The following is a 24237-nucleotide window of genomic DNA, read 5'->3' on the forward strand; positions in this document are numbered from 1 at the left end:
GGAAGCCACTGAAAGCTCGGTTGGATTTTTGAGAGCTTCCCGTGTACCAAGTGCTGTTGCTAAGCACCCCTAGAAGCCTCACACCAACCCGGGAGACAGATACCCATTCTACAGAGGAGGAAACAAGCTTGCGGGAGCCTGATTTACCTGACCATGCCGCCCGGAAGTGGTGCAGGTGCAGGCGAGCTGCCACTCCTACTTGGGGCTGCTCCCTGCACTTGGGCAGGAACTTTCTCCAGCTGGGTTTCTAGAACACAGTGCCCCTGTCAGTGCCAGCATTCACTTCTTTCTGCCTTCCAGGCTTCAGGGTTTACAAGTAGGGCTTCCTCACTGTGACGGCTGAGGCTGTCCCATCATTATTTCTTCCATAAAGCCTCCCACAGTGCCCTGAACACAGTAGGCACTCAGCAAGATGAACAGATGGCCGGTGCCTGGGCAGACATACCTCTATTCCCGTCTTTAAGTTAGCCTGGTTCCTTGGAGCTTACCTGTTTCTTCACCCTCCTGAAACCCTTTCTTCTTAGCACCTCTCTCATTTCTTCCATGCGGTCCTTGGACAGGGCTTGGGGGAGAGGACCACCCGTCCCACCTTGAACACGCTCTGGGTCAGCCCTTGCTTGGGGTCTGTTTTGTCACCTGGTCAGGGTCAGGTCAGAGTTTCGCTTGGAATACGGTACCTTGAGCTGGGTTGAGCTGGGTTATTCGTTCTCTAAGGCTCTTGTGGGAGAGGAGGGAGGCTAAATGACAGACTCGGGGTTTGTAAGAATGAAAGGTATCTATTTAAAGGGAAAACAGTAACAGAATTAGGCAGAAGTGACCTGCGGAGCCTCGGCCCCATGTTCTCCCGTTAAAGACAAATCTCAGCTCCAAAGTCCAGTTTAAGATCCCCACAGCCCCTGGGAACACAAGCCCCCTGATTCTAATGCCAGCTGCTGACTGCTTCATTCATCTGCTTTTTTGTCTTTTTCCATTTCTTCAGCATCTTCTGCTGTGGTCATTTCTGCTGTTCCTCCCAGTTCCCTTTGCTCTACTTCTGACTCTTTTCTGCTGGCTTCTGAAACTTTCCTCTCCAGTCCCTCCGACTCCTTTCCACTTAAGTCCCCTGAGAGTTTCTGGTCCAGCTCTGAAGGCCTCCTGTAAATTTCTCTCGATTCCCTTCTGCTCACATTTCCCGCTCTTTCTGCGCCTGCTTCTCCGGATGCTTTCTTGGCAACGTCTCTTGAATCTTGCCCCGTGGCTCCCAGCCCTGTTCTCTGAAAGGAACGGGCTCCCCCTACTTCTCTCTGCCCGTTTTCTTCTTGTCCAGTTGCTGTGATCCTCAGAATCTCCTGAGACAACTTGTCTTCTGTCTCTTTCTCGTTCTCAATTGGCTCTCGTTCCCAATGCTTCATCACCTTCTCAGGCTCGTTTCTTTCTCTTCTCATTGTTTCCTTCTCCCTTACCATCATGATCTTATTTTCCAATGCAATGGCCTCTTCTGAAAAACAGGAAATAGGAGGGAAGAAAAGTAAAAGTTTGTTCATCTCTGGGCCTGGGTGAACCTCAACCTATAGGGGCCTGTGCTTCTGAGAGATAGCACGCCTTTCCAAAAGCAGAGAAAGGGGATCATTGTTTCCTGAGCGCCAGCCCTGTTCCAGACATCGTGTGAGCTGCAGAGGTGATACCATTCGGTTGTCATGGAATTGCATAGTGTCAGTGATTCAAGTTTGCAAAGGACCCGAGACTGATGACAGAAATCACAGCCAGTGGTCACACTGCAGATAAATAAATGGCAGGACCAGAATTTGAACCCAGGACGGTCTGCCCTCGGAGCACATTCTCTTTCCCTACTAAAAATAACATAGGAACTGGAAAATCACAGAGGGGTTCTTTTCTCCAGCACCCTTATTCTGCATTTCTCTTTGTCCCTGGGAAACACATTCATCATTTATTGGGAGGTTCCCTATCAAAATATGAGCAGACTGTTAGCAGGAAGTTCAGCTGGAGAGCTATGTTTACGACCAAAGTGATCCTTGCCCCGTTTTTATGAGCTACAGAGAAAAGTCACAATCCCCTCCTGAGTTCCTCCATATTCTCTTTCTGGAAGCCCCTGGTCTCTAAGATGCCTACAAGCACGCCCCCCCCCCTCCGCCCCACCCCCACCCCAATACCCAAAGTTCACAGCAGGGAAAAGGCCTTCATTTGGTGGTGAAGACATGTGCAATGCTGCCGCCTGCTGTTCCCGGAGGGAAGTGCCAAGCAGTACCCGGCCGCTGGCCCCAGGGCCTTCCCAATGGGTTTTCAGGATACCTTCCCCGGCACGTGGCCGTGGCCCGCCAAGGGGATGGGAAGCTGCAAGGTGCATCTCCCCTTTCCCTGCTGTATCTCTTCACATCAATTGCCCCTGCGGCTTCTGAGAGCAGCTCTAAGGGCCTGTGGGAGCAGGGGCAGATTCCCTCCCTGGGGAGATCCAGCCACCATATGGCAGGCTCTGGATAATAAAGGGCTGTGATCTGGCTGCTTGGGTGCCCAGAAACCTCACACCCAGCTTCCTGCTGCTGCTACTGGAGGACTTCAGCCTTGGTGTCTGGAGGGGGCTCTGTCCTCCTGGGGACACGGAGCGCAGACCTGGCTACGTGTCACTGCGATGGAGCTGCAATGATACACCACCACAGAGGGGGAGGCAGAAAGTGGGTAGAAGTATGGGTTCTGGGCCAGGCTGCCTGAGACTGAAAGCCACGGTGGGACTTGAACCCTTCTGCCTCTGTGTCCTCATCCATAAAACCAGTAATACTTATTTCATAGTGTTCTCGAAGGGATCAGGAGAGTCAGCTCACATCAAGCCCTTAGAGGACGGCCTGGCACACAGGAAGCACTGAATGGAGAACAGCCTCTTTCATCACCCCACCCCCCTGGGGCCCATCCCTGCTGACTACCGTGGGGCCTGGGGTTCCAGCCACCTCCTCTTCCCTCAATCCTTCCTAGAGCTGGGGGATGGGCGAGGGGGGGTTTCAAGGGGGGTTTTCGAGGCTTCCCTGGAGGCCAGACTCCTGTGTGCCCTCACCTGGCCCCTGCCTTAACATGCCAGCCAGGAGAGCAGTGTGATGCAGCAGGGGACAGTGTGGCTCCAAGTCAGACTGCTGTGTGACCCAGGCAGGTTACCCAACCTCACTCAGCCTCCACTGCCTCCCCAAAATAACCAGTAGCTACTCCTAAGGTGGTGAGGACTGAGCCAGATCCTTCCTGTCTGATGCTTAACCCTGTGCGGGAATGCAGGAAGAGCCCCCAAAGTGTAAGTGTGCTTACAGCGTAAGCTGCTGTCATTCTGCCACTGTGTGTTCGCCCCTGCTATTTCCCACCAGAAGTGCCCTCCCCCTTCCTCCTCATGCCTAGAAAGCCCTTGGGCATCTTTTGGAGCCTAAAGCAGATGATTCTTCCTCTTTGGAACCTTCTCGCACTCCCCAGAGACAGCCGGAGTTCTCTGCTGGTGCCCACAGAAGAGCGATGCCTCCCAGTCAGTAGTGCTTGCCCCGCAGGAGCCCATTTGCTGACAACTCAAATCGCCTGACTTCGCCCCCGGGCTGTGGGCTCCTCTGGGGCAGGGGCTGAGCCTCTGTCTCCCCCAAATCCCACACCTTCCCAGTGCATGGCAAGTGTTTAACAAATATCTGATGAATCAACTGGAGAAATACAGGGCTGGGCTCTCGGGGAACACGGTGTGGGCTCTGACCCCCCCCCCCCCAGATGGGCTGGACCGCCCGCCTCTCCTGCCTCAGGGAAGGCCTGGGGTTTGCAGAGGGAGGGGGGGCACCGCAGCCAGAACGCTCAGTGGGCCGTGCCAACCCGGCACTGGAGGAGCTGCTGGAAAGTGCGGCGGAGGACTGACAGAAAAGAAGGCAGAAGAGAATCCTGAAGCTACCTCCTGGCACTCACCTTTCTCCCTCTTTTCTTTCAGTGTCTCCCTGTAGTTCGTTTTCTTCAGCTCTTCAATGATACCCTTGTTGGCATCATCCAAGGCCTGTGGGTGGAGAGGAGCCGGTGAACTCTTTTTTTTTTTTTAATGTTTATTTATTCTTGAGACAGAGACAGAGTGTGAGCAGGGGAGGGGCAGAGAGAGAGGGAGACACAGAATCTGAAACAGGCTCCAGGCTCTGAGCTGTCAGCATAGAGCCCGACGCGGGGCTCGAACCCACGAACTGTGAGATCATGACCTGAGCTGAAGTCAGACGCTTAACCAACTGAGCCACCCAGGCGCCCCCCCGGTGAACTCTCTTAACCCCTGTTGGCACCAGCAGCTCCCTTTCTCCACCCAGGCCCCCTCCCCAGCAGGCAAGGCTCTGCACCAGTCTTGCCACCCTCCCTTGTCCCCTGGCTCCTCTGTAGACTCCTGCCCTGGGGCTAATTTAGACTTCCGGACTTGGAATTACCCACACTAAGTGGCAGGGGATACTTACTGCGGGGAACAGGGGATACAGGGGATACAACTGCGGGGAACTCGGACTTCACCTCCCTTGGGCGGAGCTGTGTATTTGGGAGCTGTCTCTGCTCATTCTGACCTCCTTACCAAAAGCTTCTTTTGGCTTCAGCCAGTGTAGAGTGGAAAGCCTCTAAGCACTCAGCAAGGCAGTGAGCCATGGAGAGGCCTCAGAAACACACCGGGGGTGGGGCTGGGGTGCTGGCCTGTCTTCAGAGGGGCTTCCGGGGCATCTGCAGCTCCCCCAGGGGCCTGGGCCTCAGCCTGTGTGCGTGTTGTTGCGGGCAGAGCAGCAGTAAGCACGTGGGAACCATCCGCAGAAAGACCACGGGCCTGGATGCTCCTGTTCAGCGTTGGTCTGCCCACTAGTACACATTCCTGCCCAGGGCTGCCAGTCCAGGAAGGTGAGGCGGCAGGGACCTGGTCTCCTGAGGTGTCACCTAGGGCCGAGACTTCCCCGTGCCTCTCATTTTCAAAACACTACCCTGCCTTCAAGGCGACCCCAGACCCTCCAAGATGGGAAAGCCCAGCCCTGCCTCCCGCCCTGGGCTCTCTCACTCCAGATCCCCTGGTCCCTGCAGCACTGGTCAAGAATAGGGATTTTTGTCTTAACCTTCCCACTGACAGCAAGCTTCCCGAGGGCCAGGACCATAGCTGTCACCTTTGGGCTGGGCAGCTCAGAGCCAGCTAGTGGTCCGCAAATATTTACTGGACTGGACTGTCAAGCTCCATCTGCAGGGCAATCGCACAGAAGGACATCAAGTGGGAGAAATCATGAGTGTGACTGGAGAGCTCTTCCTCTGGAGGGCAAGGTGCACATTTGGGGAGTTGACCCCCCAACAGAGGAAGAAGACAGCGGTATGACGGGCCTGAGCTGCCCTGGGACAGGTGAAGGGAGGGCACAGACTGCCTCATGGTGGACTCTCTTGGGAGCAATCTCCCCCTGACAGGAAAGGGGTAGTCCCACCAGGGTCCTCACAAACCACAAGCTCAACGTCCTAAAAAACCGAGTATATCAGGTCTCTCCTCTGCCATTCCCAGCCCTTCGAGTCAAAGCTCGTCCACTGACCGTCTAGGGTCCTCTGGCCCTACTCCTACCACAGTGAGCCACCCCGTGTACCCAGTCCCAGGACCTCTTCTCTGCCTCCCACAGACTCCTCAGTGCCCATGGCCTCCTGTGCCTTCAGAGCCCTCACCCCTTCTCAGCCCAGCCAAACCCTGCTGTCCTGGTCCTTCGAAGCCCAGAATGAGGCCAGCCTCCAACTGCAGCATCCTTGGCTGTCACTTCCCAGGGTCCCTGCTCCCTTTCGCGAGTGCCTGAACCTTCAATCTGGTCCCTAAGGCCACTCATGCCCTTCGTGGTACCCCTAGTTACCATGCCTGGCCTCTCCTGACCACGGGGGCAAGCTCCCCAAGGACAAAGCCCTGCTTTTTGTTGTTGTTGTTAAGTAAGCTCCATGCCCAGCATGGAGCCCAACTAGGGGCTTGAACTCACACCCTGAGATCAAGACCTGAGCTGAGATAGGAGTGCCTGGGTGGCTCAGTTAGTTGAGCGTCTGACTTCAGGTCATGATCTCGTGGCTTGTGAATTCGACCCCTGCATCGAGGCTCTGTGCCGACAGCTCAGAGCCTGGAGCCTGCTTCAGATTCTGTGTCTCTGCCTCTCCCTGCCCCAACCCCAGTCACACTCTGTCTTTCTCTCTCTCTCTCTAGAGAATAAACGTACATACATACATACATACATACATACATACATAAAAAACCTGAGCTCAGATCGAGAGTCAGACGTTCAACCAACTGGGCCACCTAGGTGTCCCGGGACAGGGGCCCTGCTTAATTCACACCAGCAGATGCTTACTGGGGTCCAGCCAGGTGCTTGCTGGTCGTAGCTCTGGAGTTTCAACACGGGGCAGCTTAGGCGGGCAGTGGGAGGTGGGGAGGCCAGGGGATTCATGCCAAACTGCCTGTGTTGTCGGTGCGCAGACCCTACTGAGGGTGTGTATTTGCCTGGAGTGGTTCTGGGAGCAGTGGCCAGCCTGATGCACCTGCAGGCTTCCCTGGATTCCCCTCTGGTCTCTGCGTCCTGAAGCTTGCAGTCTAGGCCGGCACTATCCAACAGAAATTTCCACCACCGTGAGAATCCTCTAGATCTGCGCTATGTGGTACCTGCAAGCCACATGTGGCTACTGAGCATTTGAAATGTGGCTCGTGTGACTGAGAAACTGAATTTTACATTTTAGTTACTCTTAATGCGTTTTAATCTAAATAGCATGTGGCAGGCGGCCGCCTTAATGAGAGTGAGCAGTGCGGGTCTAGGCGTGGGAGGCTGTCACACTGTATTTCTTGTTGTCTCCTGGAGGAGGCAGCATTTTACAAACTGTTAAGTCCCAAAATCAACTGAGAAGATTTCAACCAGCATTAAAGAAAAAATGAAAACTGTAAGAGAATATAATAGGAAATATCAACATACATAGTAATGGGAAATATGTTTTGTAAAACGTTCGTTTCTGTTATTTACTTCAATTAAAAAAAGTTTTTTTTAATGTTTATTTTTGAGAGAGAGAGCAGAGCAGGGAAGGGACAGAGAGGGAGAGAGAGAGAGAGAGAGAGAGAGACAGAATCTGAAGCAGGCTCCAGGCTCTGAGCTGTCAGCACAGAGCCCAACACAGGGCTCAAATTCACGAGCTGTGAGATCATGTCCTGAGCCGAAGTCGGACGCTTAACCGACTGAGCCACCCAGGTGCCCCTCTATTGTTTATTTCAAATAGAAATAGGGGCGCTAAGCGTCTGCCTTCGGTTCAGGTCACAATCTCACGGTTCGTGAGTTCGAGCCCCGCATCAGGCTCTCGGCTGTCAGCGTGGAGCCTGCTTGAGATCCTCTGTCTCCCTCTCTCTCTGCCCCTGCCCCACTCATACTCTCTCTTAAAAATAAATAAACTTTAAAAAAAAGAAAGAAAGAAGAGTATCGGGGTTGCTGAATAAACTGACGTCAGTAGCAAGCATTCGAAAGCCACTATCCCTCCTAGAATGTGGCCTGCAGTTGGTGGGTAATAAATACCTGTGGACTGGCTAACTGAGGGGCTGAGGGGCTTAGGGGCTGAGACCCACCCACCCCTTCCCACAGCCAGGGCCCAGGGGGGTGGGCAGCTCACGCTGATGATGGCTTGCTGCGCCTCGTTGTTATGAACCAGCTTCGCTCTCTCCAGGGCCTTCTCAAAGTTGCTCACGGCCGACTCGAAGTCTCTCAGCTTGACTGGAAAGCAGGGAGGAGGCACGGCACAGGTAGGTTGTGACACTGTGTGTTGCACAGTGCAGCTGCCTGGCTGCTTCCGGGGTCAGTGAGAAGCCCCAGGCCTCAGGCAGCATCACTGGCCAGCACCACCCTTTCCATCACCTTCCTGGGCCATCTCACCACTAAGGACCAGAACCTAGGAGCCTGAGTCTTGGACAGCAGGCCATTCAGAGAGGTCAGAGAGGAAACTCCAGGGCAGTGGGACAACCCCATCTTCTCCCAACTTAAGATTGTTCCAGAAGTGGAAATCCATATTTTAAAAATGTTCATTAAAATTGTGCAAAAACGCTGCGAAGGCCACGGAAATATCAAAAGGCTGGATGCGACCCACGGGCCAGCAGCTGGAGTCCAGCCCCTGCACCTGCGCGATCTGAACCCAGAGAGGAAGTGGCGCTGTCTGAGCTCACTCACCCAGCTCGTTAGTGCTGGAGCTGGAACCCAGTCCCTGACTGACTGGCCAACTCCCCAAGGTTCTGAGCCTGGAATGCCCAAAGCCCAAGCTCTGCCCGCAGGGCTGCACGGCCTCTAGAACTCGGTGGCTCCCAGGTGGCTGCATCTGATTTTTTCCATCCCAGAGTGGGGAAGCTGAGAGGGGCCCAGCGGCCCTCGGGGGCAAGTGAGTCAAGAGTCGAGAGTCGAGAGTCGACTCAGGGCAATGTCAGCTCTGATGGGTACACTGCATTTCCCCTTGAGCTTATACCATGACCTCCTAAGAAAAGGAAAGAGTTCTAGGAAAAGCTCCAGTCATCACACCTTCCCCCAGTTTAAAGCTTCCACTGGAAGTTTCTACCTATATTTTTAGGGAAGAATCTGATTTGTAAATGAGGCCCATGAGGCCCTGTGGATCTGCCCCTCATCACCCCCACCCCCGGCCCCCAGGGGCTCCAGCTGGAACTGGTCTCCCCCAGCTTCTTAAATCAGCCGAACTCCTAAATGCTTCTAAATGCTGTCCCTTTGGCTGGAAAGCTCTGTCCTCAGCTCTCGGAGCAGCTGGTGCCTTCTCATCCTTCAGGTTTCTGCTTAAAAGTGACTTCCTTGGACATGAAGGCAGGAAACGGTTACCAGTGGTCATCCCTACTGTACGCCCAACTTGGTGCCTAGAAGGTGCCAAGGAAGTATTTGCAGTACGAGTGAGTGACTGATGATGCCCTTGATTATAGCACCTGCTGCATTTCCCTCCTCACTGGGGATCAGCTGCTCACCTGGGGCAGGCACTGAGCTCTGGTCGCGGCTTCATTGCGTCCTAACCCGTGACCTGCAGCCATTTCTTTTTCAACTTTGTGTTATGAAATATTTCAAATATACACGAAGTAGATGGAGTAGTTTGATGAGCCCCCACTACTCACCCAGCTTCAACAATGATCAAGCTACCACCGATCTTGTTTCATCTATTCCTCCTCACCCCTGCCCCTTGCTGGCTTGCTTTTTACGACTTCATTGAGATGTGACTATCATATTATAAAGCGCACCATTTGTAAGTACACAGTTCAGTGATTCTTGGCAACTTTATGGAGGCGTGGGATGATCCCCATGACCCACTTTCAGAATACTTCCGTTACTCTGTAAAGGTCCCTCAGCAACCTGCTGAACCACTCAGTGCCTCGTTTACCCCTATCCCTCCCACCCACTGTCTGCAAAATGAGGAAGATAACACCTTCATCATTGGCTCACATGGTGAGTAAGTGCTAGAATGCATGTGCACAGAGCACCAGGGCTGGGGGAAGTGGCGCTCTTCTGACGATGGCACAGTGCTATGCTGGTCTGTGGCCGAGCTCTTCGACGGCAGGGCCAGCTTCCGGGGTGCCCCGAGCTCTATCTGAGCCTAGCCTAAAGAAGGCACTTACCACACGCTGGGCAAAACGGAGGGGTTTATCGTCCACCCTCCGAGTCAGAATTAACCTGGCCAGACTAAGGGGCACCTGGGTGGCTTAGTCAGTTGCGCATCTGACTTCGGCTCAGGTCATGATCTCACGGTATGTGAATTTAAGCCCCGTGTCGGGCTCTGTGCTGACAGCTCAGAGCCTGGAGCCTGCTTCAGATTCTGTGTCTCCCTCTCTCTGCCCCTTCCCCACTCGTGCTCTGTCTCTGTCTCTCAAAGATAAATAAACATTTAAAAAAAATTTTTTTAAACAAATAAACATTAAAAAAAATTAACCTGGCCAGGGATACATTGACGGTAAAGCTTCTGGCCATGGCATGGCAGTGGGCCCTGAGGGCTGGGAAAGGTAGGGCAGTCCTCTCTGTGCCCATACCTTGTGCCTGTGCCACCAGAACGCTGGCGTTCAGCTGCCACTCGATGTCCCCTTCTTCCTCAGCACACTGCTGGGACTTCTCCCCGTAATGCTGGGCCTGCCAGGCCTGGTCCAGCTCCAAGTAGCAGCGGCCGATCTCATGGAATAGCCAGGTCTTCTCCAGCGTGGTTTTTGCCAGAGGGATCTTCTCCTCCCACCTGGGAACACGAAGAACCAGGGTCGGCTCTTTCCACCCAAACCCTTTACTCGGCCACAGGAGGCCAGGGCTCCTTCCCGGGGCAGAACAGAACTTGTGCTCCAACTACCAGCTCTTTCAGACCCGGGGATGGAGCCATAAGCGTTAAGATATTTTCAAACTAACAAAGCTATTTTGGTACATTTACGGAATCGAATCTGATACAATTGGAGATAATGTTTACAAACTTGGGTTTCAAATAACATAGGGGCACCCAGGTGGCTCAGTGGGTTAATTGTCCAACTTCGGCTCAGGTCATAATCTCAAGGCCCCACGTCGGGCTCTGTGCTGACAGCTCAGAGCCTGGAGCCTGCTTGGGATTCTGTGTCTTCCTCTTCTCTGCCCCTCCCCAGCTCATGCTCTCTCTCTCTCTCTCTCTCTCTCTCTCTCTCAAAAATGAATAACCATTTTTTAAAAATCTTAAGGGGTGCCTGGGTGGCTCAGTCACTTGGGCATCTGACTTCAGTTCAGGTCATGATCTCACAGTTCATGAGTTCGAGCCCCACATGGGGCTCTGTGCTGACAGCTTGGAGCCTGGAGCCTGCTTCAGATTCTTTCTCCATCTCTGCACCTCCCCTGCTGGCTGTCTCTGTCTCTGTCTCTCTCTTTCTCAAATATAAAACATAAAAAAAATTTTTTTTATCTTTAAAAATAACATAAAAATAACATTGAAGAATCTCATTAAGTATACAGAAGACAAAATCAATACCGAGAAAAGATTAGAGTAAAAAAAACTCGAGACCTCAATAAAGTAAGAGCAAGATTAGAGTTAATCATTGTCTCCAGGGGGGTGAGATTGAGTAGTTTTTCTGCTACTTTTCCATATTTTCCAAATTAATATTTTAACAATAAGCACAGATTTACTAGAAAACATTTTCTTTCTTTCCTTTTTTTTTTAAAGTAGGCTTCACACCCGGTGTAGAACCCCAATGCAGGGTATGAACTCATGACCGTGAGATCATGACCTGAGCTGAGACCAAGAGTCTGATATTTAACGCACTGAGCCACCCAAGAGCTCCTAAAACATTTTCTTATAAAAAGATGCACATGGATGGGTGAACTCTCAAACTCCTCCATCTTTTGGCACATAGACACCAGGGGCCATTCAGGAAACCAAGTTGCCTGGAGCACAGGGTCCTGGTGAACGAGTCTATTTCGATCCAGCACTGAGCACCGGAAGGACAGCTGCTCTCAGGGCTAAGTGAATGGGCCCGTGGAACCTCTCCATGCAGGCTGGTCGCCAGGCGGGCCAGGCTCTCTCCGGAGTTTCCCCGGGGCTGAGCTGCCCCATAGGAGCAGATTGTTGGCCCAGGGTTGCACATCAACACTTCAGTGATTGGGCCACCTGGAGAACTCAGCCTCCCTTCCCAGCGAGTCCACGTTGACTTCCCAGAGTCACAGAAGAGCCTCAGAAGAGATCCTCAAGGTCAGGCAGTTCCTGAACTTGCCCAAGGTGAGAACCATCTGGAGGGCTTTGTTAAAACCAGGTTCTTGGGCTCCAACCCAGACCGGTAGAATCAGAATTTCCAGTGCAGAGACAGGTATTCATATACCTGTACTGCAGGGGATTCTTGTCACTGGGAAATTTTGAGAAGATGCTGATTCCAGCCAATTAACAAATGAGCCTCAGAGCTTACAAAACGGCTTGCCCCTGGTCACCTAGCAGAGCCTGGAGCCAAACTTGGGTCTTCTGATGCCTCATTGCCTGGCATGCTGGCCCCCGGCTGGGAGTCTGGTGGGAAGTGGGGAATCCTGGCCCGAGGGTGGGGCAAGGACAGCCCTGAGCACTCACGTGTCGATGGCTTGCTGGAATTTCCCAACTCTGGCAAAAACCCTGCCGATGTTGTCAAGGGCTCTTGACTTAGCATCAGGAAGGTCACTGTGGGGAAGAAGCAGAATAAGTTGTTCACTAGAAGTTGGCCATTCTTCGAGCTGTAGGAATTGAAAAGAAGCAAAGACAGGGCCTCTGGCCTCCAGGACTCGGGTAGGGTGGGTTGGAGGGATGATATCCAGGAGGAGAGGCTGTGGCACACAGGCCCTCTCGTGCCCTGTGGCCACGAATGAACACCTTTGGAATCTTTCCAGAGAATAATCACTCAAGAGCTTACCACATGTCCTTTGATGCAGCAATTTCCCTTCTAGGAATTTACCTGGAGAAGGGCATTCTTTAAAGCACTCTTTATAATGGTAAACATCAGAAATAATCTAAACCAGTGCCCTAGTGCTGGCAATTTTTGTGTATAAAAAAAAAAAAAGTCCCTCACATATTAAGTTAAAAAGCCAGATTATAGGGGCACCCGGGTGGCTCAGTCGGTTAAGTATCTGACTCTTGATTTCGGCTCAGGTCATGAATCTCACAGTTTGTGAGTTCGAGCCCAGAATCAGGCTCCATGCTGCCAGCATGGAGCCTGCTTGGGATTCTCTCTCTTCTCTCTCTCTCTCTCTCTCTTTCTCTCTGCTCCTCCCCTGCTTGCTCTGTCTCGCTCTCAAACTAAATAAATAAACCTAAAAAAAAAAGTCAGATTATAGGAGCATATACTAGGTCTATTGCCCTGTTTGTGCCAAAAATAAACATGCAGGCCTGAGGCACGATGCTGTGCCCCTGGCCTGACGATGGAGGAAGGAGCCATGGATGAGTTATGTTCAATGCACGGAGTACAAGTGTAGAAGGTGGAAAAGGCTGGAAACAGATTCTCCCTAGAGCCTATAGAGGGAGCACAGCCCTGCCAACACATTGGTTCTGGCCCAGTGACAATGGCTTAGGACTCTACCCTTCAGATCTGTAAGAGAATGAGCGTGTGTTATTTTCACTCACCAAAAAAGAAGTGAATGAATAAAAAGTGGGCATTTTTTAAAAGATTTCCTCTCTCTTTTTTTTTTAATAAGGTTTATTTATTTACTTTGAGAGAGAGAGAGAGAAAAACAAAGAGCACAAGCATGCGTGGGAGGGACAGAGACAGGGAGAGGGAGAGAATCCCAAGCAGGCTCCACACTGTCAGCACAGAGCCCGATGTGGGGGTCAAACTCATGAACTGTGAGATCAGGACCTGAGCTGAAATCCAGAGCCGGATACTTAACCGACTGAGTCACCCAGGCACCCCTAAAGATTTTATTTTCAAGCAATCTCTACACCCAACGTGGGACTTGAACTCAACCCAAAGATCAAGAGTTGCATGCTCCATGGACTGAGCCACCCAGGTGCCCATTTTTTGGCACCTAAAATGAGCACCTGGGTGGCTCAGTTGGTTAAGCGTTCGGCTCAGGTCATGATCTCATGGTTCGTGGGTTCGAGCCCCACATCGGGCTCTGTGCTGACAGCTCAGAGCCTGGAGCTTGCTTTGGATTTTGTGTCTCCTTCTCTCTCTCTGCCCATCCTTTATTCTCTCTCTCTCTCTCTCTCTCAAAAATAAATAAACATTAAAAAAATTTTTTTTAATGGGCATTTTTAAAAGAAGTTGAGAGGTGGGCGCCTGGGTGGCTCAGTCGGTTAAGGGTCCGACTTCGGCTCAGGTCGTGATCTCTCGGTGCATGAGTTTGAGCCCCACGTCGGGCTCTGTGCCGACAGCTCAGAACCTGGAGCCTGCTTCTGATTCTGTGTCTCCCTCTCTCTGACCCTCCCCCCATTCATGCTCTGTCTCTCTCTGTCTCAAAAATAAATAAACGTTAAAAAAAATTATTTTTTAAATAAAAAAAAAGAAGTTGAGAGGATGTAAGTCTAACTATTAACAGTGATTACCCAGGGGAAATGAGAGTATGAGGAAAACTATTTATTTATCCATATTGTTTAAATTGTGTACAGTATTCCTGTAACAACAAAAAAGAGAGTAAGATATTTCCATAAAGAAAAACACAATTGTTCCCCTTACATTGGTTCTTTACCATCACCACCATAAGAACACTCTGATCTGTCAAAAACTTCCTCCCCAACAAAGAAAATAAGAAAACCCTCCTCCAATGCTCCCGTCACCCCCAGCATCTCCTCCCACTCTTTCCCTCGTCCTCACCCAAGGCCCTGCCATCCAGCGGGCTCCTGTGTCCCCCATGAAACTTGGCACCTTGGACTCATTCTCCCCAGTGTGAACAGAGCCTGCCTTTCAAACATGCACATCTCATCAGGCCATTGCTCTCCCCGCAGAAACATGCACACAAAAGCACCGAGTTGCACTGTATTGCTGTGCATGATGACAAAAATGGAACATCCTGCATGTCTGCCCACAGGGACACAGTGCAAGAAAGTACGTTGTGTGCTGAAATTCCTTTCTCTGGAGCCATTTAAAGGACGAGACCCTTTCCAAGGCACATGCTTTTTAAAAACCATAAAAACGAGTTGCTTTTGTTTTGAGAATCCTAGGTATGTGCTTATGTACAGAAATACACAGGTAAATATATCGCAAAGGGGCCAGAAGGCCACATGTCTAGATGACCCCAGGGAAGTGAGGGGGGTGTGGTCCTGGGAGTGGGGGAGGAGGGGGGGACTTCCAAGTTCTGCTCTCCGTGCCACAGAGCTCTAGACCAAGTACCACACTCCCACTAGTACTTGTGTAAAAACAGACTCGGCCCTCAGTCCTCTTCAGCATGGGATCTAGACTGCCACTCCCCATAGGTCCTGCCCCATCCCCCACAGCTTCCATCCCTGCTGCTTCTCTCTCTCCACCTAGGGTGCCCTCCTCCCTCTCCGCTGGTCCACTTGGCTGACCTGTCCTCTCCGAGGCCCCCTCAGCTCCCGCCAGTGCTCCCACCTGCCTCTCCTTGGACCTTCACCCACATTGTGCACCTGCTGCTCTGATGGCACCCCCTATGGCGGCCTCCCCCTTCTAGAGAGGGTGCTCTGCTATGGTGTGATGAATGAATGAATGAATGAATGCTAACTTATTCATAATACCGTGTAACAAGAAATAATAGCAATGATAAAGCATGCAATCTAGAGTGTCTGAAGGGAGAAATGAGGGCTGGCAGGCTCTGGAGGTGGGAGGCACATGTGGGGCATTGCTGATTACAACGAGGGAGGACCTGAACTCACAAACAAGACTGGAGGCCCCTTCATGGGTGTTAAAAAGGGCCTAACATTATCAGAAGAACACCTCTATTTGTTTAGCCACTTGGCGTGCATTTATCACATGCCCACTAAGTGGCAGCTGCTGGAAAGGGAAAGGGATATATGATAGTCCCTTCCAAAGTCCAAGGGGAGCCAAGATCCACATGGAGTGTGGAGAGGGAACATTAAAGGGGGATTTCTATATCACCCAGGGGGCACACATTTAAAATTTGAAGGGGGTGGTGGTGCCTGTGCCTGAGTGGCTCAGTTGGTTAAGCAGTGGACTCCTGATTTCAGCTCAGGTCACGATCTCGCACTTCAGGATCAAGCCCCACATTGGGCTCCACAGTGACAGTGCATGAAGCCTGCCTCTGATTCTCTCTCTCCCTCCCTCACTCATGCTCGCTGTCTCTCAAAACAAATAAACTTGAAAAAATTGTCTTAAATAAACAAAATTTTGTTTTGGGAAGGAGGGAGCTGATAAAGAAAGTGCTGGCTAGAGAGAAGGAAGTCCTCTTTAGGGGCTGCAGGAACAGAGCCACAAGGTGCTGGCTGAGGCCCAAGATGCCCAGGGGCCTGGAGAGAACTAGGTCAATTGGGGCCAGGACAAGTCAGGTCAGGAAGGGCAGACCAAGCTGAGCAGAACTGGGAGCTGGAACTTCATCCCGACCCACGACTGGACTTGTTTTGCACAGAAGGGCCAGGTGGGCTCCTGGAAACCCAGGATGGAGGAATCAGTCTAGAAATGAGGAGGGTCTGGACTGAGCTGTGGGAGGGAAATGGAAAAATACCGAGGAGACAGGAAGAAGGAGGCCCAGACAAGACGTAGGCTGGCTGGGCATGAGCACGGAAGGGAGGGAGGAATCTGAGAGGCTGCCTGGGCTCCTTCTTGGGGACTGAGTGGCCAAGAGAGCCATCCCTGCAGACAGAGAACCCTGGAGCAAGAGGTTGGGGAGGAAGATAAGGGGTTCCACTTTGGACATGTTAAATTTGGGATTCCTGTGGGACACCCAAGTGAAAATGCCTGGGATTCGGATGGCTATGCGGGCCTGGGGCTCGGGAGGGAGGGGTGGTGAGAAGCAAAGGTAATAAGTAAGTCCTCAGGGCCTGGGAGACAGCTGGATTCACGGCACTGTCAACACATATCTCATTTCATCCTCATAGTCCCTGAGTCGGTATTATTATGCCTTCATCAGAGATGAGCAAACCGAGGAGATGAGCAACTTAATCAAATCCACACAGCCTCGGAGTGCCAGAGCCGGGAATCAAACCTGGGAATCAAACCCGGCCCTGTCTCCAAAGCTGCTGGGTTGTTTTCTACTTCCAGAACAGCCGCTATGGGATACTTCTGCTCAGCACGCAAAGGCCAGTGAGAGATGAACTGGGAACGAATAGCACATGGGGCTCCGGTGAGTGAGGAGAGGGTGGGAGGCAGGAGCCTTCAAGGAGTATGGTTTGACCCAGGGGCGCCGGGGTGGCTCAGTCGGTTGAGCATCCAACTACGGTTCAGGTCATGGTCTCATGGTTTGTGGGCCCCGCGTCGGGCTCTGTTCTGACAGCTCAGAGCCTGGAGCCTGCGTCAGATTCTGGGTCTCCCTCTTTCTCTGCCCCTCCCCCACTTGTACTCTCTCTCTCTCTCTCTCTTTCTCTCTCTCTCTCTTTCAAAAATAAATAAACATTAAAAGATTTTTGAAGAAGAAGAAGAAGAAGAAGAAGAAGAAGAAGAAGAAGAAGAAGAAGAAATAGGGTTTGACCCAAATGGAGGAGTGACAGGGAGCGCTATGCAGAAGTGGGTTCACAAGAGGCCTTGGGTGCCAAGTGAAGGCAGGTGGTTTGAACCTGCAGACAACAAGGGGCCAAGGCCAGTGTGTCAACAGGGTTAGAAGGGTTGGGGGATGAAATGCAGGTCGCTGGAGGTGAGGTGTGGAAGCAGCTGGAGGCAGAGACAGCCGAGCCCCTGACCTGTGACCGGAAATGGATAATGGGAGGTGGGAGAGAGTCTCAGACTGTGGGCAAATGGGAACCGAGCAGGGGAACGTCATGGAGGGCTCTACAGGTTAGATTCTGGAAACTGATGGCACCTTGAGAGGGACCCTCAAGTCTTGGGAAGAGCTGATAGCTGGTATTCGTACTATTATGGATACCTGGCATTGTCCTGAGATCTTTACATGGACTTCTGCATGGTTTCTTCCTTCCCCCCTATCAGGAAGGGGCTACTGTTATGCCCATTGACAGAGGACACCCGGCTGGGACAGGGGAAGTCCCTTGCCTAAGGCCCCACAGCTGCGGTTTTGGCTGCGAGGTGCAATTCCAAAGCCCAGGTGAGGTGGACTCTAGAGCCCCGTGCTCTTGGTCAGCACCATAGTTTCCAAGACCCTGCTCGATCTGACCCCTGCCATTTGGCCTGGCTTCCTCTTGGTCACTCTTCCCCTGGCAATACTCTGTGCTCTCCAGCATCAAGCTTCCATTGGCCTCCTTCAGGGTCCTCCCACAGACCAAGTGTGCTCCCCAGGGCCCAGTCCTATCCTCCTGGAATATACTCCTCATAGCACTGGGTCCTGTACTTCTCCTTTGTGACACGTCCCACAATTACCATTTATTAGCTATGTCATTTTTTTGTTTTACATCTGTAGGGAGATGACCCTTATTTTGGGTCACTGCTGTGTTCTTAATGCTAGCAACATGTGGCAAGTCTGGGGTTCATATATGCTTGTTGAGATGATTTAAGAACAGAAATACCCTTGGGGCACCTGGGTGGCTCAGTCGGTTAAGCCACCCACTCTTGATTTCGGCTCAGGTCATGATCTTGCAGTTCGTGAGATAGAGCCCCGAGTCTGGCTCTGCACTGACAGTGTGGGGCCTGCTTGGGATTCTCTCTCTCTCTCTCTCTCTCTCTCTCTCTCTCTCTCGCTCTCTCAAAATAAATAAATAAAAACTTAAAAAAATAAAGAATAGAAATACCCCTCAGAGCCAAACCTCTGGGAGCTTTCTGGCATCTGGGGCCACTTCCTTCCTCTTTGTGGCGAAAAAGCTGACAGTCTAGGTCCGCCTCTTAGCCTCGGTCCTAGGAGCTCACCCTCCAGCAGTCCTGGCAAAAGGCCAGGCACGGCCCCTGCCCCCCTCGTCTTCAGGCCCACGGGCCTCAGCCGCTCAGCTTTTCCTGGACACTCACTGTTCCTTGGCGATCTCCAGGTCCTTCCGGTGGCTCTGCAGGGCTGCGACCATCTGCCCCAGCTCAATCTGGGCGTTCCCTATGCAGCTGTACAAGTTTCCAAGCAGCTCATCCTTGTTGGGCACCTCCTCTTTGTTCCATTCCAGCACCTTCTTCAGCACCTTCTCAGCCTTCTGAAGGCTCCCTTCAGCATTGCCGCTGCTCAGCACTAGGAAGGGGAACAGGGGACATGGAGGCGGGAGCAGCCTCCTCAGGCTGAGGGGAGAACCCACCTCCCCACAGGGGATACCATCCACAGGCCAGCAAAACCAGGGTCTCAGCCCACAGTGCTGCATTCCACCGCCTGGCAAAGGCCTCACCCTTCCAAGAACACTACCCACACATGTCAATGTCCTCGAGGCTTTTGAGGATGTAGCGGGCTGTCTGTGAGGGCTGCCGTTTGCGGTCTCGCAGCCATTTCTCTTGCATCAGCTTCCGGTCCCGCTCCCTGGCATAGATGGGCTTCTGCTGTCTCCAGAAGTTACTGCGGGTGTCCAGGTAGTTGATGCCTGTCATGATGAGGTCCTCCACGGTCAGGCCGTGCTTGATGGTGCCTTTGATCAGGTCTGGGGAGAAGGGTGTGAGGAGAAATCAACTAGAACAGGCATGTAAGGGAGCTACCTCCTCTTGGCTGGGGATCCTTGCTGCGGGGGCCCCTGTGGGGCTCTCTGTTTTGAGTTGGAGAAAGCAAGGGCACATAGGTGACAGAGTAGCTCTATGTGGACCCAGGTGAGGCCAGAGCCCCCTTTCCAGGCACTCCCAGGGTGCCGAATTCAGTGCACAGGCCTCTTATGGCAAGATAGAAGGAGCTAGCAGAAGGCGCAGCTGGCGGATAGCTTTCTGAAAGGACCCCAACCCGCAGGGCTCCCTTATTTCAGGTTGTGTCCTCTGAGAAGACTAAGTATGAATGCACAACCTGGTCCAGGTTACCAGTGCCAAGTGATTCCCCAGGTGCCAGTGGGTCAGTGCAAGCTGGGAGCCGGGGTGGGGGAGTGGGGGCGTGCCCAGGCTCTGCCCGCCTGCCTGATCCGAGGTTAGAGCTGGTAGCAAAACTGCAGGGCTTCTTGGGGATAACTTTCAGGCTACCCCTTCCTCCACAGAAGATCCTCTGGAGGGAAGGAAGTTTTCAGGCCTCTTTCAGAGATGGGCCAGCAGCGAAGCTGCTCGAGACACAGACCTGCAGGGCGTTCTGCAGATGCCCTCAGGAAGTCAGTTCTGGAGAAAAGGCATTTGACTCAAGGATGAATCCTGCTTAGGCTTATCAGCTAACGGCAAGACTCCCACCCTCCCATTTCATTTCAAGGCTCTGCCCTATTTTCTGCCACCGCCAGCACAGTATGGTGGAAAGAGCGCTGGACCTGAGGTTAGGAGGCCAGCCTCTGGTGCCAACTTTGCCATGAACTTGCTTGTCACCTTGGACAAGTTACTCCATTCAGGGTCTCTCTTTCCTTATCTATAAAAGGGGGGATTAGACCAGATGAGGTTTCAGAACACTCGAGTACTAGTATTGGGGGATTCCCCCCAGCAAGTCCCAGCTAGATTCCTTTGCCCGTTGTACAAACTGAAGGCTCAGAGGATGCCCCTCCAAGGACCCACATCTCTGGTGTTCCCTCGCAGGGCACCATAATGCCAAGAGCACTGGTTCTGCAATTGGACGTCTTAAGGTTCAAGTCCACTGTTTACCTATGTGCCACCTTAGGTGAGTTACTTAACCTTTCTGCACCTGAGTTTCCTCATCTGTAAATGAGAACGCTAGGAAAACCTGTCCATAGGAGCATATCGGCTCATGTTACACGACAGGCTCTGTCTCCCGCTCGTGCATTAAGCACCCGTCCCAGATTTCTTCTGCCCCAAGTTCCCTGTCGCAAACAAAGTGTCTGAAACCTTCATCCAAAAGGAGCTTCTCCAGATACTCCTTGTCCACGTAGAGCTCGCCCAGGAGCTGGCGGACAATCTTCTCACTCTTCAACGAGCCCTTCCGCTTGGACTCTATCTTGGGGTGGTGTACGAGGTGTCTCATGGGATGAGGCTTCTGCTGGGCTTTCATACTCTGGGAAGATGGAGTGACACCCGACAGAGCCTCAACAGGGATCACAGAGTACCCAGTCATGGCCCCAGAGTCTATGATCCCAGACATCTCCTCCAGGGCCCTCTCTGTGCACCCAGAACCACGGAGTGTGTCTAGTCTGGGAACAAGACCGCTCTGGGGCCGGGGCAGAATCCCATGGCCGCCCGTGATGGGCAGGAGCTGACCGTCCCCAGGTAAGAAGGCCACCGAGACCTGTGCTGCTCAGGCCCATGTGGGCTTCTCCTTGGGCAGGCTGTGGTGTCAGAACCAAGGCCCTCACCTCAGCCTGCTTGCTCAAGAAGGAGACATCTCCTTTGTTCTTCAGCTTAATTGAAGAAGGACCTGCAAGGAGAGAAGTCTGGCTCAGGTCTGCCAGGCCCTCAGGCATGATCTATCCCCTACTTTTATGTAGAAATGGTTGCCTTTGGCAGGGGGTGGTGGAGGTTGTGGCAAAGCTGGCTCTGAGTGAGCCCAGCAGGTTAATGGTACCCGGGTGCTTGGAAGGAATTACAGCCTCCTAAGAGCTGGGCACCCCCCTCTAGCCCAAGGCCAAGGCCGCCAAATTTCCAAAGGAAGGCAGTCCCTAAGCACTGGAGGAGCTCTCTATCCCCAGGCATTTCCACACTCTGCCGCCCACCCAAGGAGGCAAACTCGTGCTCTCCTCCTGCCACCAACCTGCCACCAACCTGACAGGTAAGTCCAGTCCTTGGTGCAGATGTGGTAAGAGAGGAGGCCAGGTCCTAGGGCAGGCTATGCTCAGAACCCCAACCTACCCTATGAAACCAGGCCAAAGACAGGCCTAATGTGAACAGCCTTCTCATCTGGCTTGGAGGAGAACCAGAAGTTGCAGAGCTGAGCACAGTGGCTCAGGAGCTGGTCCTCTGGGTAGACAGTTCCTAATCTCCAACAAAATCAGCAGCAGCTAAATCCAAGCATGCTCCCTGCAGGCCTGGTGGTGGCCGCTCACTCGTATCTCCAAGCCTAAGGATTCCAAGAGCCTCCCTGGATAAGGGCACAGGTCCAATGGTCACTCACTTCCCACTGAGTTGTTGATGGCTTCCTGGGCTTTCTGAATTCCAACTTTGAATTCTCGGTCAGGCCGCAGCTTGTAGCCTCGATGATAGAACACCAGCGCAAACTCAAAGTCCCCCATGGTGTACAAGGTCTCAGCCTTTTGTAAAATCCCCTGAAATGAGAGAAGTCAAACTGAGGTGGACAGACAAGGCTTTATGGGACTTAGGCGTGGTGGAACAGGGAGGGTCCTGGGTTGAGGATCCAGGTTGGGATGCAGGGGCAGGTAGCTAGATAAGTGACCTAAGGCGAGAAAACGGCACCAAACCCTAGGCAATCTGGTTAGCCTAAGTCCTCCCACCCATACATAAAGTCACCTTACAGAAAGTCGGGTCACCCTGGAGCGAAGCCTCAGCATCCTGCAGGGATTTCTCCAACTCTCCCATCTTCAGGAAGCATTTGGACCGGGCAACCAGGCAGTTCTTATCTCCATTCTGAAGGTGAAGAGCCTAAGAAACGAACCACCCAGGTCGACAGGCACCAGGCAGCACGAGGTAGAAGTGGGACCGGAAAGGGCCTCCCAAACCCTCCTGCCAGGGCTTCCAGGGGATTCCTCAGGCCAGCAAACATGTCTCTGGATCTGATCAGACCAGAAGCAGCATAACACTGATCTTCGCTCCGCCAACTTGACTGTCTGCACGTAGCTCCTCTCGGACAAGGTCAAATCACTAGCTGTTGTGGAAGCGACTGGCTGAGAGAGATGCAGATACCACTCTGTGGATATATGGAATTTCCCCCAAAACATCTCGGATTCCTCCGGTCCACTCAGGTGACAGAAGCTTAGGAATTTTTTGCACCTACTGAGTTCACCTACAAACCTCAAAAGGATGCACTACACTCAAAATACATTTGTGAGGCTAAGCACTCTGAAGGCTAATGAAATGAGTTTTAGGACACCTGCCACTTGAGGCATCCATTCCCCAACTCTCTCTTCTTTACTCCCTTATTGAGAAGGAATCACTATTTCAGGAGATCAAGATGAAAATGCCAGCAAAACTGAAACTGTGATTTGAGGAGTAAGGTGAGAATGGAACACTTCCCCCCATGTCCTCTCTTCTGTCTGAAATCATCATAGGTGCTTTGACGTACTGTCCTTCCTGAGGCATCAGACTGTACTCACACCTTTCTAAGACCTACTTTTTACAGGAAGCAACTACTGGCTTTTCCGGAAGAAGGCTACTTCTCAACCAAAGCTATTTTCCCTCAGGGTGTTCTTTTCACTCTGCCTGAGCTTCTCTAGGATGGAATGCGATCCTGAAAGAGGAGACTGGGTGGAGGCAGGGATCCTGAACTCAACCCTTCACCCATCTGGCCTACCAGTTCTGGTTTTAGGGTGTGGTTGGTGAGCCAAAGGGACAAAAGACTTTGGGTAGCAGTGGAGAAGCTTGACTTTAGGGGGAGTCTTGGGACTGGTTAGAGGGCTATCCTGCCACTCCCTTTGGAATAAGAAGGATTGGTTGTAAAAGAAATTGTGGTAAGAACATCTAACAGCTTACTTGTGAGGGAGTATGTATGGTGGTTAGTATCTAGTCCTGGAATCTGACTGCCTGGGTTTGAATCCTTTCTCTTGCCAGTTCAATGAATCTCGGACATGTAATCCACTTCTACATCAGTTTCCTCGTCCATAAAATGGATTCATAACAGAACCTCCCTCATAGGGTCATACTGTGCTTAGCACCGTAGGACGGGGTGGATCGAGTCATACTAAGGTTATGTATAATGCTAGTGATATACTGACCATCTGTGAGCAACTGTGTGCCAGAGATTGCACCACTCGTACATGCAGCCTCCAAAGGTAATAAAGGCTGCTCTGTGGAAAGAGGCCAGTGAGTCACAAAACATTCAGCAAAAAGTAGAAGTCCCTGTTAATGCAGAGAATGGTTATTAACAGCAGAAGGCAAGTGAGAATTGGTAGAAAATGGCCAAGCGGTGCCAGTAGTGCGTCAATTAGGCACAAATGAATCATAGAAACAATAGGGTCCTCCAGCACCACGGGAACCTCAGTGTCACCGGGAATTAGAAGGGGTGATGGGTAATTGGTACGTTCAGAGCGCGACTCACGTTGCTGAAGCTCTGGGCAGCTTTAGAGAACTCCCCGCACAGATACAACCGCTCGCCTTCCGCCATGTAAGAGGGAAAGGTGCTTCGCAAGGTGTCAGCTTCTGGGTCCGACATGGTGACCGCATGCGGTGACGCTGAAGCAGAAAAAGGGAGGAAAAGAAGCCGGAGAACCTGTGTGTGGCGTGTAGAAGCCCCGTCTCCTAGCAACCGGGAAGCGTAGAGGTGCTTCCGGCCCCTCCCCTCGCTCCTTAGGGGCGGGAGTCCCCGGGACAACCGCTTCCAGCGTGCGCATGCGCCGGCCCAGCAGCGCACTGGGTGAGGGCGTGACCAGCGCGTGGCTGGTGACTGCAAGGTGGCTGCAAGGCGGCTGCGCTAGGCCGTGTTTACTGTTGCCTGCTCCGTCGGTTTTCTCCCAAGTTGCATCGTGTCCAGAATTTCCAGCCAGCAAAGTGGGAAGAGGATTGGAGGCAGAATTCCAAGTAGGGATAAGGCATACGTGGCAAGGATGTGTGCACCATGTACGGCCACATTCAGGATGTGAGGATTTGCAAAAGACAGC

General features: G+C 52.3%; 1 protein-coding gene across 2 annotated transcripts; it reads right to left on the reverse strand.

Annotated features, from left to right (window-relative positions):
- Positions 1 to 756: 756 nt before the first annotated feature.
- Positions 757 to 23938, reverse strand: ODAD4 (outer dynein arm docking complex subunit 4). 2 transcript variants are annotated; one of them, XM_019435477.2, is made up of 12 exons: positions 23679 to 23938; positions 21935 to 22066; positions 21582 to 21732; positions 20827 to 20888; positions 20363 to 20528; positions 18820 to 19044; positions 18440 to 18647; positions 12025 to 12111; positions 9998 to 10194; positions 7606 to 7706; positions 3913 to 3997; positions 757 to 1477 (listed from the first exon to the last, which is right to left on the reverse strand). In XM_019435477.2, exons 1-12 carry the CDS (start codon positions 23790 to 23792, stop codon positions 942 to 944), a joined length of 2064 nt encoding a protein of 687 aa, XP_019291022.1. In that variant the 5' UTR covers positions 23793 to 23938; the 3' UTR covers positions 757 to 941. The 2 variants fall into 2 exon arrangements, 1 of the variants encoding a protein (XP_019291022.1); XR_008418710.1 differs by lacking the exon at positions 7606 to 7706 and having other exon boundaries at positions 1450 to 1477; positions 23679 to 23895.
- Between the last annotated feature and the right edge of the window lie 299 nt (positions 23939 to 24237).

The sequence above is a fragment of the Panthera pardus genome, unplaced genomic scaffold, assembly GCF_024362965.1.
Source record: "Panthera pardus isolate Hobbes unplaced genomic scaffold, ASM2436296v1 HiC_scaffold_3, whole genome shotgun sequence".
Lineage (NCBI taxonomy): Eukaryota > Metazoa > Chordata > Mammalia > Carnivora > Felidae > Panthera > Panthera pardus.